This window comes from Leishmania major, chromosome 26 (assembly GCF_000002725.2).
Source record: "Leishmania major strain Friedlin complete genome, chromosome 26".
Taxonomy (NCBI): Eukaryota; Euglenozoa; class Kinetoplastea; order Trypanosomatida; family Trypanosomatidae; genus Leishmania; species Leishmania major.
In genome coordinates, this window is record NC_007267.2 from 1,080,260 (window position 1) to 1,091,330 (window position 11,071).

The following is an 11,071-nucleotide window of genomic DNA, read 5'->3' on the forward strand; positions in this document are numbered from 1 at the left end:
CATTTTGCTGTGTGCACAGTTACCCTGTCGCCGCCACTTGAGCGTTCCCAAGGTACGGTTCACGGAGCCCTGTGCTGGGCGGTGCGTTCACGCGTACCTGTCAAGGAGTGGATGCGCATCCTCCTTTGTTCCGTAGTGTTTTACGGGTTTACTTGAATGCTGTTAGCCTTGGTGTAGCTCCTTGCGTGCGAGTATGTGTGTGCGCAGCAGCGTTTGTGTTTGCAGAAAGAACTTCTTCTCCAACGTTCTTTTTTTTTTTCCACCCGCCTCATCTTTTTCTTTCTGGCTTTTCATTGTCATGCACATTGGCCGCCATGTCCGCCTTCTACTAGGTCGCGGAGCAGGAGCAAGGGTGACCGACACTCACTTACACACGTGTTTGCACAATACCTCTTGTGCTGTCGCACGACAATGGCACCCGTATCGCTGCCGGCACTTGCCTGAGATGCATTTTCGTTTTCCTATTGCCATCCTAATGTCTCTCTCTCTTCTTCTTGTAGATGCGGTTTTGCAGTATTCTTGTGTTTCACACCTACTGGTGTCTGTCATTTGGCTCTATTCGCTTTTTTCTTCTATTTTGCCGACAGCACCCACACACACCCTCGTAGGCACACGCGGAATCGGAGAGAGTCTCTCTCATCTATGGGAGGCGTCGTGTGTGTTTGCATTGCGCCCTGGCCTGCTGGCTCCCTTCCCAACGCCTCAGCACACGGCGTTGGCGCGTTTCGCAGCTGGTTTGCTGTATGCAAATGCGTCCACGAGACACATGGGCGGGGAGTAGCAAACGTCGTATCGGCGGCGAGCACAACGTGTACAGGATGGAGCGACCGGGCCGTGTGTCGCTGTGCGAGACAATGGACCCCTGTGCCCTCTATTCGGTTAGGTTTCCCTTTGATCTCACGCCATATGCTCATTCTACACCATCACAAGCCGGTCAAACGCGCAGTGTGTGCGTATGGGATTCAGCGATGCGGACCCAGTTGCAGCGGTGAAGATGTGCAAGCTATCCACTCAAAGCTTGGGTGGGCTCACCAGGTAGGGGGTGGGGTGGGGGGATGCGCACAGATTTCTCTCCGTAGGCTTGCGCACCGTGCACACAATCTCTTTTCACAACCCTTCTCTCCTATGCTCAAATGTCGCCCATGCCTGTCACTCTCTTCGGTGGCCTCTATCTTTGTCTGTTTTCTCTCTCTCCCACGGTTTTTCGCGCGGCCTGCGCCGACAGGCACCTCTGGTGGAGGATTGGCTCTTGTCGTCTTCTCTTTCTTGTCTACATCAATCATCAGTACACACAAAGACGAAGTGCACGCTTGTGCCCTTCCACCGTCTTCGAAGCCACTCCCGCTGCCTTTCCCGTAGAACTCTCTCTGCTTCTGTGGCACGCTCATCGATGTAGTTGTCTCGCTCCCACGTAGTCACCCGCACGCGACCACGCAGCACCGCTGTTTCTATGCAGTGACTCTCTTCGCGACTGTCGTCTCCTTGACGCTTTGGAGCGTCACCTTATCCCCCGACAGGATCAACCCCTCGCTTGTCGCAGTGAGCCTAGGGGATTGCAAGCTTATCCGGGGTTAGTGCACCACTAATACACGCGTCGCCATTCGCGGGACCAAGGTGAAGGTGCAGATGACCGACATGACACTCTGGAGACAAGTTGTACGATGACGGGCATGCTGGTCTTCACGGTGACGGTGCCCGCCGGTCAGAATGGCCCCGCGACCGCAACGAGTCCGACGGATATCCCCGTGTCAATGTACTACCAGAAGTTCATCTGGGTCCGCGCTCTCTTGCGGGCAATTTCTACCCCTGTGACCACATTGTTTGTGGCCCAGAAGACGGTGTAGGTACCTGTGGATTTTTTCCCTACATTTCCGACTTCGAGGGAGAGGGGCAACTGCTCATGCGCAACGAACGATGAAGCCGCCGGCTTTCGCAGAGCTTGCAAAGAAACGCCTGTGCGACACGACAAACGCAAACGGCATCAGGACAACAGCCGTCGGCTTTATGGATAGCGCGGCGGTGGTGCCGACATCGGCCAACCTGATGGAGCGAGGTCGGGTGAAGATGGCACAGGATGCGCTCCAAACGTGCGTTCCAGCGGGTGCGTCGATCGCCAACGACATCATAGTGCACCACTTCCGGCACATCCTTTTCAACACGAACTGCTCTATCCTTCCTGGAGGCGACGCTAAAGATGATGGACACCCCCGTCGTTGCCGCTGGTGAAGCCAGCCTTGCGCTGTGCGACGTCGCAGGTACTACGGTGGATGATGAACTGAGAAACTTCACCGCCACCGCAGTACGGTCTGCGAGCGATAGGGCGAGCAGTTATCTATGCCTGTCGCCGATGTTAGTGGCAGGCTCCTTTTTTTTGCGCCTCTCTCTCTCGTCTTCTGCTTTCCGCTTTCGGCGTACAACAATGATAGGCAGACATGTCGCAGTTGCGCATGTAGTGCTGCTCTTCCTCCCTCCTTGGCAGCGCGTAGTCTGTCTTGTTCAAACACCAAAGAGGAAGCACACAAGCATAAGGACACTTGCTCTCTCTCTCTTTCTTTTTCGTTTGCTGTGTGTGTGTGTGTGTTTGTGTGTATGTGTGTGCTCGCGAATAGGGTGCCGGTGGGATCGCTGTTCATCTCATGGCGAAGCGGTTTTTTACTACGCCACGTGCTGCTCCTGCATTGGCTACTGAATACGTATCTTTTGCTCGTTTGTACTTTGTGTAGGTGCCCCTTTGCGCGTGCATATTCCCGTTACATGCATTGCATCTGATGGTGGCGCTGCCGGCGGGTGGCAATGTTTCCTCCCCTGTGCACTGCAGTAGAACGCATGCGGAGTTTAACAACCAACCGAGACTGTCCTCTATCAGCCTCCGGGTCTGCAGTCCTTCCAGCAGCACACGCTATCTCGCCTGCAGTTGTATCAAGTTGCACCCCAAATCAACTCACGCATGTGAAAATCGAAGTGGCAGCGTTCCTTGTCGCGTGCAGTTTTCATACTCTCTCTCTCTCTTGCCTGATGTGCAGGCCTTCAATGCCGCGTTCGCAGCGCCGTCGGTGACTTTAAGAGGCGGTGTGAGTGTCTTCGTGGGCGCGAGATGCGACATGTGCGAATGGTTATCGCAGGGCGGGAGGGGGAAGGAGAGGGTGGCAACGGGACGTGAGGTGGCCAAAAATTGCACACGCCCGTGTTACCGCCTCTGGTTCTTCTTGTCTCCCCACGCGTCCATAAGCGCTGGCCGCCGCTCAGCTTCACGATAACCTTCCCCGTGTATCATCATCTGCCTGGCCTCTTCGCTGCCCAATACGCAGGAGCGGAGTGAGCTCGCTTCCGTCTAGTATGCCTGCATCCCGTGTGGTGGTTCGCAACCATGCAACTTCCGCGACGTCAAAGGTGTCTTTGCGTTTTACTCTTGCGAAGAAGCCACCTCTCTCGGCCCCTTGAGATCACGAGCAAGAGTGGGTCTGGACGAGGCACACCCTGGAAAGCATGACGAGGCTCTTCTCGTTGAATGCCTTGCCTCGTGGCTTTCTGTCTCAAGAACACGCGTCCGTTTACAAAAGCGCAGCGAGCGTCAGGTGCGCCGCCCTCTCTCTGGTGCCGAGTAAAAGCATTGGGCACGGTCCCCTACAGAGCGCGTGCGCACGACGCTGCAGGGGGCGCCGTAGATCATGGGTGGATATCCTGTTAGAGTGCCCTTCTGAACTACCTCTCTCTCTCTATCCTCAATCGCTTCTGTCATGCGCTTTCTCCGACGTCCGCAACGTGTGTGGCCCTCGGACGACAGGCGGTGCCTGTGTGCATGTGCACCACTATGAGTGTGTGTGTGTGTGTGCAGCCGTGGGCATTGGCTCTTGTGTTTGGTACGCCCCCGTTTTGCTGTTGCACTGCCCACCGAGCTTTCTTGTGCAGTGCAGATCTCCTCTGTTTGCTTTTTCAGGTGAGCACCGGCATTCCTGTGAACCGAGGCCCTCTAGAGAAGTGTCAATGACGTCCGTCTTGTGATACAATTTTTGTTTTGCTGCACGTCCCCCCCCCCTTCTCCAATGTCGATATGTGGGTTTTGGGCGAGCGTGTGCATACGTGGATGTGTCTGCATGTGTTCTCCCCGCGCACAGTCACACAGACGTCGAATCGCATGCACGTCTCTCTGGCCGTCAGCCAAGGGAAACCCCTTCTTGTGTGCCCAGGGTTAGCTTCAGCAGTGTATGTGTTGACGATGGTGCCGACTGAAAATCAGCGAGAATAAAATAAGTGCTCGAATCACCTTCAGACGTGTCACCGATGAAATCCTTCATGTCCGTGCGCTGGCCTCTACTTTCTCTCCTTACCTCTGTCGATTGCAGTGCCGCGAGTCGCACTTTTCAGCTTACGCTTAGCACTCGTGAAGAACTTCCCCCGCCCCCGCGCACCACGTCCGCATTCGCATTGTATGAGAGGCAGAACCTCCCAATGCCCTATCGCCAGCATAGCTAGGAACCCCAAAGCCAAAGCGAATGGCCAAACCTCCGGAGTTACTCCACGGACATGGAGGAGGGTGTCTCCACAATTGTCCCCCGGTGGCCGGGTGGGACCCCCCTCCCATCACCATGTTTGCGGCCATCTCCTGTATGCACGGTCATGTCTGCAAATGCCTACCCCTACGTAACCCCTCTTCCCCTCCCTTTCCCCGACCTTTCCGTGTTTCCTCCGAGAAGCCGCTGCGAAAGAAGTCGACAAACAAACAAAGTCCGTCAGTAATCTTCTTTCCGCGCACTTTCCCTCTCTCCGCTCACTCCCAGACCCGCGAACATAAAGATGCGCACAGGAACCAGGGGTGACCGTAGACCACGCACAACAAACACACGTGCAGTGAAAAACAAGCAACAAAAAAGACAGAAAAGAAACCAAGAAGCGGGCAAAGTCTGTCCGAAAAGGTCGTATTCCTCATGCACAAACATGACGGGGAGACCACGTGGTCTATATTTGTGTGGTACATGCAACAATGCCGGCCCTGCTTTCTCAAGCACCGGGGCTGCGGCTTCGTTGCAGTAACGCATAGCGTAGCTGGAAATGCATCTTCTCTGCGCCTTGACGGCACTCCTACACCCGTTCTCTATATCTTTTGACACTGCGTCTCTCTCTGCTTCTCCGGCCTCCTACTCACCCCCCGTACGACCTCCGGTCTCTTCTTGCCGTTCAGAGTCTGAGACGGTGCCATTGCTGCTGCTGCTGCCACCCCCCTCCCCCTGCCCGCTGATGCGAAGCAGCAAACTACGCGATGGACCTTCTCTTGTGCGCCGGCGCATCGGCCGCCTTCATCGCTGCCTTTTACGTCTGGCCGTGTGAGCGGCGCTTTGTTTTCTCAGGCTTGCAGTCGCTGTACGCCGCTGCACGCGACCCAACCGTCTATGTCGATCGCGACAGCAATGAAGCGATTCGGAGACGCACAATCTCGTTTGGCATGTGCTGCCTTGTCAGTGGTGCCTACCTTGCATTCGGTGCGGCGCCGCCTCGTACCGCGCATCGGCAGAGCAGTTTGCTGCGTCCGATTATCCGTTCTTCGGTGTCGACACTGCTGCTGTTTGCGGGGCCCATCGCGGATGCGTGTCACCAGGGGACCTTCGACACCCCCGAGAGCACGTTGCGGTTGTGGCGAAACTATGTGATCTGCCCGATTGGGGAAGAGCTGTTCTACCGCGGCGTTCTCTTCTCGCTTCTGCACCGCCGCTCCTCTCCAGCGCGTATTTTCGTTTCGGCCTTCCTCTTTTCGCTTTCCCACATGCACCACCTTGTTTCCATGGCTTGTGACGCGTACAGAAACGGCGAGGACAAAGGCGTGGCTGGTAGCGACCGCGACGAGAAAGAGCGTGCCTGCTGGCGCTCAGCGGGGCACGCCATGTGCGGCATCGTTGTCTTTACTGCGCTATTCGGCCTTCTCAGCGGGTACTATTATGAGCATGTGTGTGAGCGTAGCATTATCGCCATCGCTGCAGCCCACGCCCTGTGCAATGCCATTGGTCCTCCCGAGTTTATGGTTCTGCGGAGCCGTCACTGCACTGTGCGTGAGAAGGTGGCAAGCGCAGCGATCTATGTCGCTGGTATCGTAGGATGGGCGTGGACACTGTGGCGCTACTGAACCCTTTTGTTCACGAAGACTGATCGATTGCTTTTGCGAGCTGCTCCGCCGAGAAACACCAGAACAGTGTAGCGCTGATCCTACAAGCACGCGCGCTTTTTACAATAGCCTGATTACTACGAAGGAGGATCCTCACTGCAAGGGTGCACGCGCTGCGTCGCTGACTTCACCTTGCGCGAGTGTAGCTTGCGTCCATCACTCCTGTTGCGGAGTGTCAGGATCCTTGAGGTTTCCCCCCCTCCTCCCCCTCCATGATGTTACCTGCACCGCTCGGCTTTGCCCTTCAATGTCTTTGCGCTTGCCTTCGGAAAAAGAAGAAGGTGCAGTTTGTGGTTCATCGTCTCCGTGTGCGTTCACCTTGACACTCGCATCGTGCAACAGCAATTCTCCTTCTAGGACGTGATTTTCCAACCTGCTTCCCTCCCGTGGTGGAGCTCTGCGTGCCGGCAGGATGAGTTCCTTCGCGCCCAACGTGAAGATTTGCGAGGACATTTCCCACATAAGTTCCGCCGCGCGCGACATCATCCTCGCCGCGATCGACGCGCGCGTAGATAAGTCTGCCCCTGTTGTGCTGGCGCTGTCTGGAGGCTCCACCCCTAAGCGGCTGTACGAGGAGCTCCACGAAAAGGATCTGACTCTGCTGCAGCAGCACGCGGTGCAGTTCATTCTGGGCGATGAGCGCCTCGTCGCGACAGACGATGAGCAGAGCAACTTCTCCATGGCGACGAAAGCGCTGCTGCGTGATGTGCCCATCAGCGATGTCATCGCAATCGAGCCGAGCGCCGCGCTAGCCACGTCGAAGGACGAGAAGGGTGGTGTTGACGGTGCGTGGGCTGTCGCACAGGATTATGAGAAGAAGCTCCGGAATCGCCTGCCGTGCACGCAAGTAAACGGTACAGATATGTCTGTTCCTATAGTGGATATTGTGCTTCTCGGATTCGGCGCAGACGGCCATACCGCCTCCATCTTTCCCGACTCCGTGGCGGCCACGGATGAGAGCCACGTCGTCTCGGTCAGCTTTCCCAGCCCGACCATGAACCCCAAGGTCTGGCGTGTCACGCTCTCAAAGACTGTGATTCAGCACGCCAAGCACGTTGTCGTGCTCGCCTGCGGCAAGGACAAAAACTGGGTCGTGCACGGTGTGCTCGCGGAGGCGCCGACGGGTCCTCTGCCAGTATCGCGGTTTCTGAGAGAGTGCCGCGGGTCTGTTACGATGCTTCTCGATGCCGGCTCGGGTGAGGGCCTCTCTGCATAGTCCCGCGAGAAGCGGCCGCCGTTTGGTTCGCGCAGCATCACTGCCTCCCCCTCTCCACTCCACTCCTCGTACACTTATATACATTAGCGCAGCTGTGTCCGCTCCCTCAGGGTAACGTGCTCACTGCCCTACTTGTCAATGTGCACCCTCCATTTCGCTCCTCCGTGGTTGGACTGTGCGGACCTCTGTCAGGAACTAGGCGCCGGGAACAGGGTCGCAAACAGTGTCACACACACGCACAAAGCCTGGGCACACGACGTCTCCAAGAATACAGCGTGCAGGTGTGGTACTTGACGCACTATCATCTGGTAACGGGTGGGCTGCTGAGCACGTGCCTGCCCATGACCACACGTCGCGCTAATGATTACAGTACGCCTTGTCGTTGCGCCGAGAGCGATGCCACGTCTCTCTTTATCCCTCAGTTTCCTCTTTTCTGTTGATTCGCATTCCCTCGCCACCCAACCACACCCGCGCGCACACACACATTCACTGGGGCTCTCTCTATGCGTGCGCCAGTCGGCGAACGTCTCTTTTGCGGGGCTGTGCAGGCCCAAACCCCCATTGTGTGCATCTGCCGCCGTCTTCTGCGTTCGTTTGCTGCCTCCTCTTCATGGTTTCGTCTGCTTTGCCGCTTCTTCTCATTTTTGCCGCGACGAAACTCAAGAAGTGCAAGCAAGCACACAGCAGTCGGGACTCCACTCCCGTGAAAGTAGGCCTTCCCCTCCCCCACTCCACCCCGAATCAAGCATGGCGGACATCTTGAAGTCGGTGAAGCGCATCGTGGTGAAAGTGGGCTCCTCGATCCTTGTGGACAATCAGGAGATCGCCGCGCACCGGATCGAGGCGCTATGCAAGTTTATCGCCGACCTCCAGACGAAGTATGAAGTGATCCTTGTCACCTCCGGCGCAGTAGCCGCGGGGTACACACAAAAAGAGATGGACAAGGCATATGTGCCGAACAAGCAGGCACTTGCGTCGATGGGGCAGCCACTGCTCATGCACATGTACTACACTCAGCTCCAAAAGCACGGCATCCTGTGCGCGCAGATGCTGCTTGCTGCCTATGATCTGGACTCGCGGAAACGTACGATGAACGCCCACAATACCATTGAGGTACTCATCAGCCACAAGGTGATCCCGATCATCAACGAAAACGACGCGACGGCGCTGCACGAGCTGGTCTTTGGTGACAATGACCGTCTGTCCGCGCTTGTCGCGCACCACTTCAAGGCGGACCTACTTGTCATTCTCAGCGACATCGACGGCTACTACACCGAAAATCCTCGCGCCTCCACCGATGCCAAGATACGCTCTGTCGTCCACGAACTTAGCCCTGACGATCTTGTGGCGGAGGCCACGCCGAACAATCCGTTCGCGACGGGTGGGATCGTAACGAAGCTGCAGGCTGCTCAATTCCTCCTAGAGAGGGGAGGAAAGATGTACCTCTCGAGCGGATTCCACTTGGAGAAGGCGCGCGAGTTCCTTTTCGGCGGCTCGCACGAGATTGGTACCCTGTTTTATCCAAGGGGCTCCTCGTCTTGAGACGCTTATGGCTGTCACAGAAGCACAGCAGAAGAGGGACAGCAACAGAGGACACGCGCCCTACCTCACTGCATGGGCGTGTCCGTGATGGGACACCTCAAGGTCGTCTACAGATTCCCTTTTCGTTGTGCATGGTTCCGCCCCGGTCTTTTTCCGTGACTTCATACTTCCCTTTGTGTCTGTTTTTCTGTGGTTCATGTGGGGCCCCATTTCTGTCGGCCACCTTGAACTTAACTAACGAGTCGGGCAGAACAAAACCGAAGGTGGTGTGTGCTGTTCTCTTTGCTACCCGATAGCGAAACAGGTACGCACGATTCTGCAGGCAAGCGCGCATGCACGCAAACACACGCCCCTACGCACCCTTTTACACTGTGCCACTCGCTCTTTCTTCTCTTTGTGCGTTCCTTGCTCCTCTCCAAACGGTATCGAGCCCGTCTACGCGTGTCCGCTCTACGCACACGGCAGAGAGTTGTCTAAGGTGAACCGCAAACGTGAAGTGAAGAGTGCTGCGTCCTCTTGCAGCCCGCAAGCCAAGATGCAGTGCTTCCGCAATGATCTTCAGCCATCAACCTCGAGTTGAGACCATGTTGGCACGTCTGTGTCTATTCGTGTGTCTGCCCGCCGCTGCAGCAAAAACGAGCAGAGACTCGGTCGGAACACGGCAACCTTCTCTGGGTATACGCTTGCTTGTATGCAGCTCCTCCCCACACCCCGTCACGTTCTGCTCGCTTGTGCCGTGTTTCCCGTTTCGGAGGGTGGCGAGTGATGCAGGCCGTGCCCACGTTTCGATACTGGTGACAATGCCTTCCCTTGCGCTTGGCATCTCTGTGCTTTGCTCTTTACCTTCGCTATGAGATCCCGCACAAACCGCAGCGACCGGAGGCTGTCCTGGAACCTCTGGCTGAAAACGGTCTCATTCCCTTTCTGTGATGCGGGCTCTGCTTGGGTGGAGGACCAGAACCCGGACCGCCTTGAATGCGACTTTCCTATCCTAGAGATAAGGACTGGCCCGATGCAGGACACACAGCAGCGCTTGCGCCCTCCATGCCACCCTCTCCACATACGGTCTCGTGGCCGCCTGCTGTGCCGCTTCCGGCACCCTTCTCTACAGCTTTCTCCGCTGCCCCGGTCGTGCGTCGTCAGGCAACGCAGCCATTTACGCAGCCGCTCATCGCACGTGATGTGCGTAGCACAGTTTTCTCTGCTACACGACACAGACAGCGGAGGAGGACCATAGATGCGCATGTGAAAGAGCGGTACACCTCCTGCATCGATAATGCCGCAGTGCACGGCGTATCGTACGACACCAGTCGGAGCGGCATGTGCGCTGCAGTTATATCAGCAACCCCCCCCGCCCACGGCCTGCATGGCGCTTTGCTGATGACGATGATACATGGGGCCGTGTGCCGTCTCTTGTGATGTTGTCCCCGTGCAACGAAACCTCTCGTGCTGCATCGAGTGAGCCGGCGCCACCTCTACATAGTGCTGCACGTCCATCGCCCGGTTCAAGGCGACGGCCATTTGAAGGTGTACACGCGCGTTTTCGTGGCGCGATACGGCTCCACGCGCTCTCTGCCGTTGACTCTCGAGGATGGCACCCAGAAGGAAATCGAGTCAGAAACCGACCTATGGTGTCTCTAAGCCGTGTATCTGCCAACATGCGCCATGCCCTTGCCTCTGCATACAGCCCTATAGGCATCTTTCACACACCTAGTATTTCCTCCATGATACCTGTAAAACTTCGGACACGTGGGGCACACATTAGGCTTCTGCCTTCTGCTAAATCACGTTGCGTGCTTCTTTCTCGTTCCCCCGGCGCTGCTCAAACAGCCTCCTGTCACATTCGCGTGTCGTCGTGGCCTTTGGCGCCCTTGCGGATGTGCCCGCGCGATTTACCACCCCACTGTGCCGATGTGTGGCGTCCCCGTTGGGTGTGCTTGTGCGCCTTGCCTCTGCGACCGGGTTGAGCATGAAGAAGAGCACCTGCTGCACCACCGCGCTAGTTGGTCTCCGTCTTGCGGCTGTTTAGACGGCTGCTGGATGTGCCTGTATTGGAAGTTCACTCCGTTGCAGCGGCGCTGCGTGCGAATCGCTCTGCTGTTTCGCAGTTAGGGATCGTTTACGTTTACGAGTACGGGTGCTTGTACGAGTACTTGTAC

At 56.7% G+C, this 11,071-nt stretch overlaps 3 protein-coding genes across 3 annotated transcripts; all 3 read left to right on the plus strand.

The window, feature by feature from the left end:
- Nucleotides 1-5,440: 5,440 nt before the first annotated feature.
- On the plus strand, nucleotides 5,441-6,115 carry LMJF_26_2690 (putative CAAX prenyl protease 2; the record flags this gene model as incomplete). The annotated part of the gene is made up of 1 exon (XM_001684224.1): nucleotides 5,441-6,115. One exon carries the CDS (start codon nucleotides 5,441-5,443, stop codon nucleotides 6,113-6,115), a length of 675 nt encoding a protein of 224 aa, XP_001684276.1.
- Nucleotides 6,116-6,566: 451 nt separating this feature from the next.
- LMJF_26_2700 (6-phosphogluconolactonase) lies at nucleotides 6,567-7,370 on the plus strand (the record flags this gene model as incomplete). Its single annotated transcript, XM_001684225.1, has 1 exon — nucleotides 6,567-7,370. The coding sequence occupies one exon, from the start codon at nucleotides 6,567-6,569 to the stop codon at nucleotides 7,368-7,370; it is 804 nt and encodes a 267-aa protein (XP_001684277.1).
- A 747-nt stretch (nucleotides 7,371-8,117) lies between these two features.
- LMJF_26_2710 (putative glutamate 5-kinase) lies at nucleotides 8,118-8,912 on the plus strand (the record flags this gene model as incomplete). Its single annotated transcript, XM_001684226.1, has 1 exon — nucleotides 8,118-8,912. The coding sequence occupies one exon, from the start codon at nucleotides 8,118-8,120 to the stop codon at nucleotides 8,910-8,912; it is 795 nt and encodes a 264-aa protein (XP_001684278.1).
- Between the last annotated feature and the right edge of the window lie 2,159 nt (nucleotides 8,913-11,071).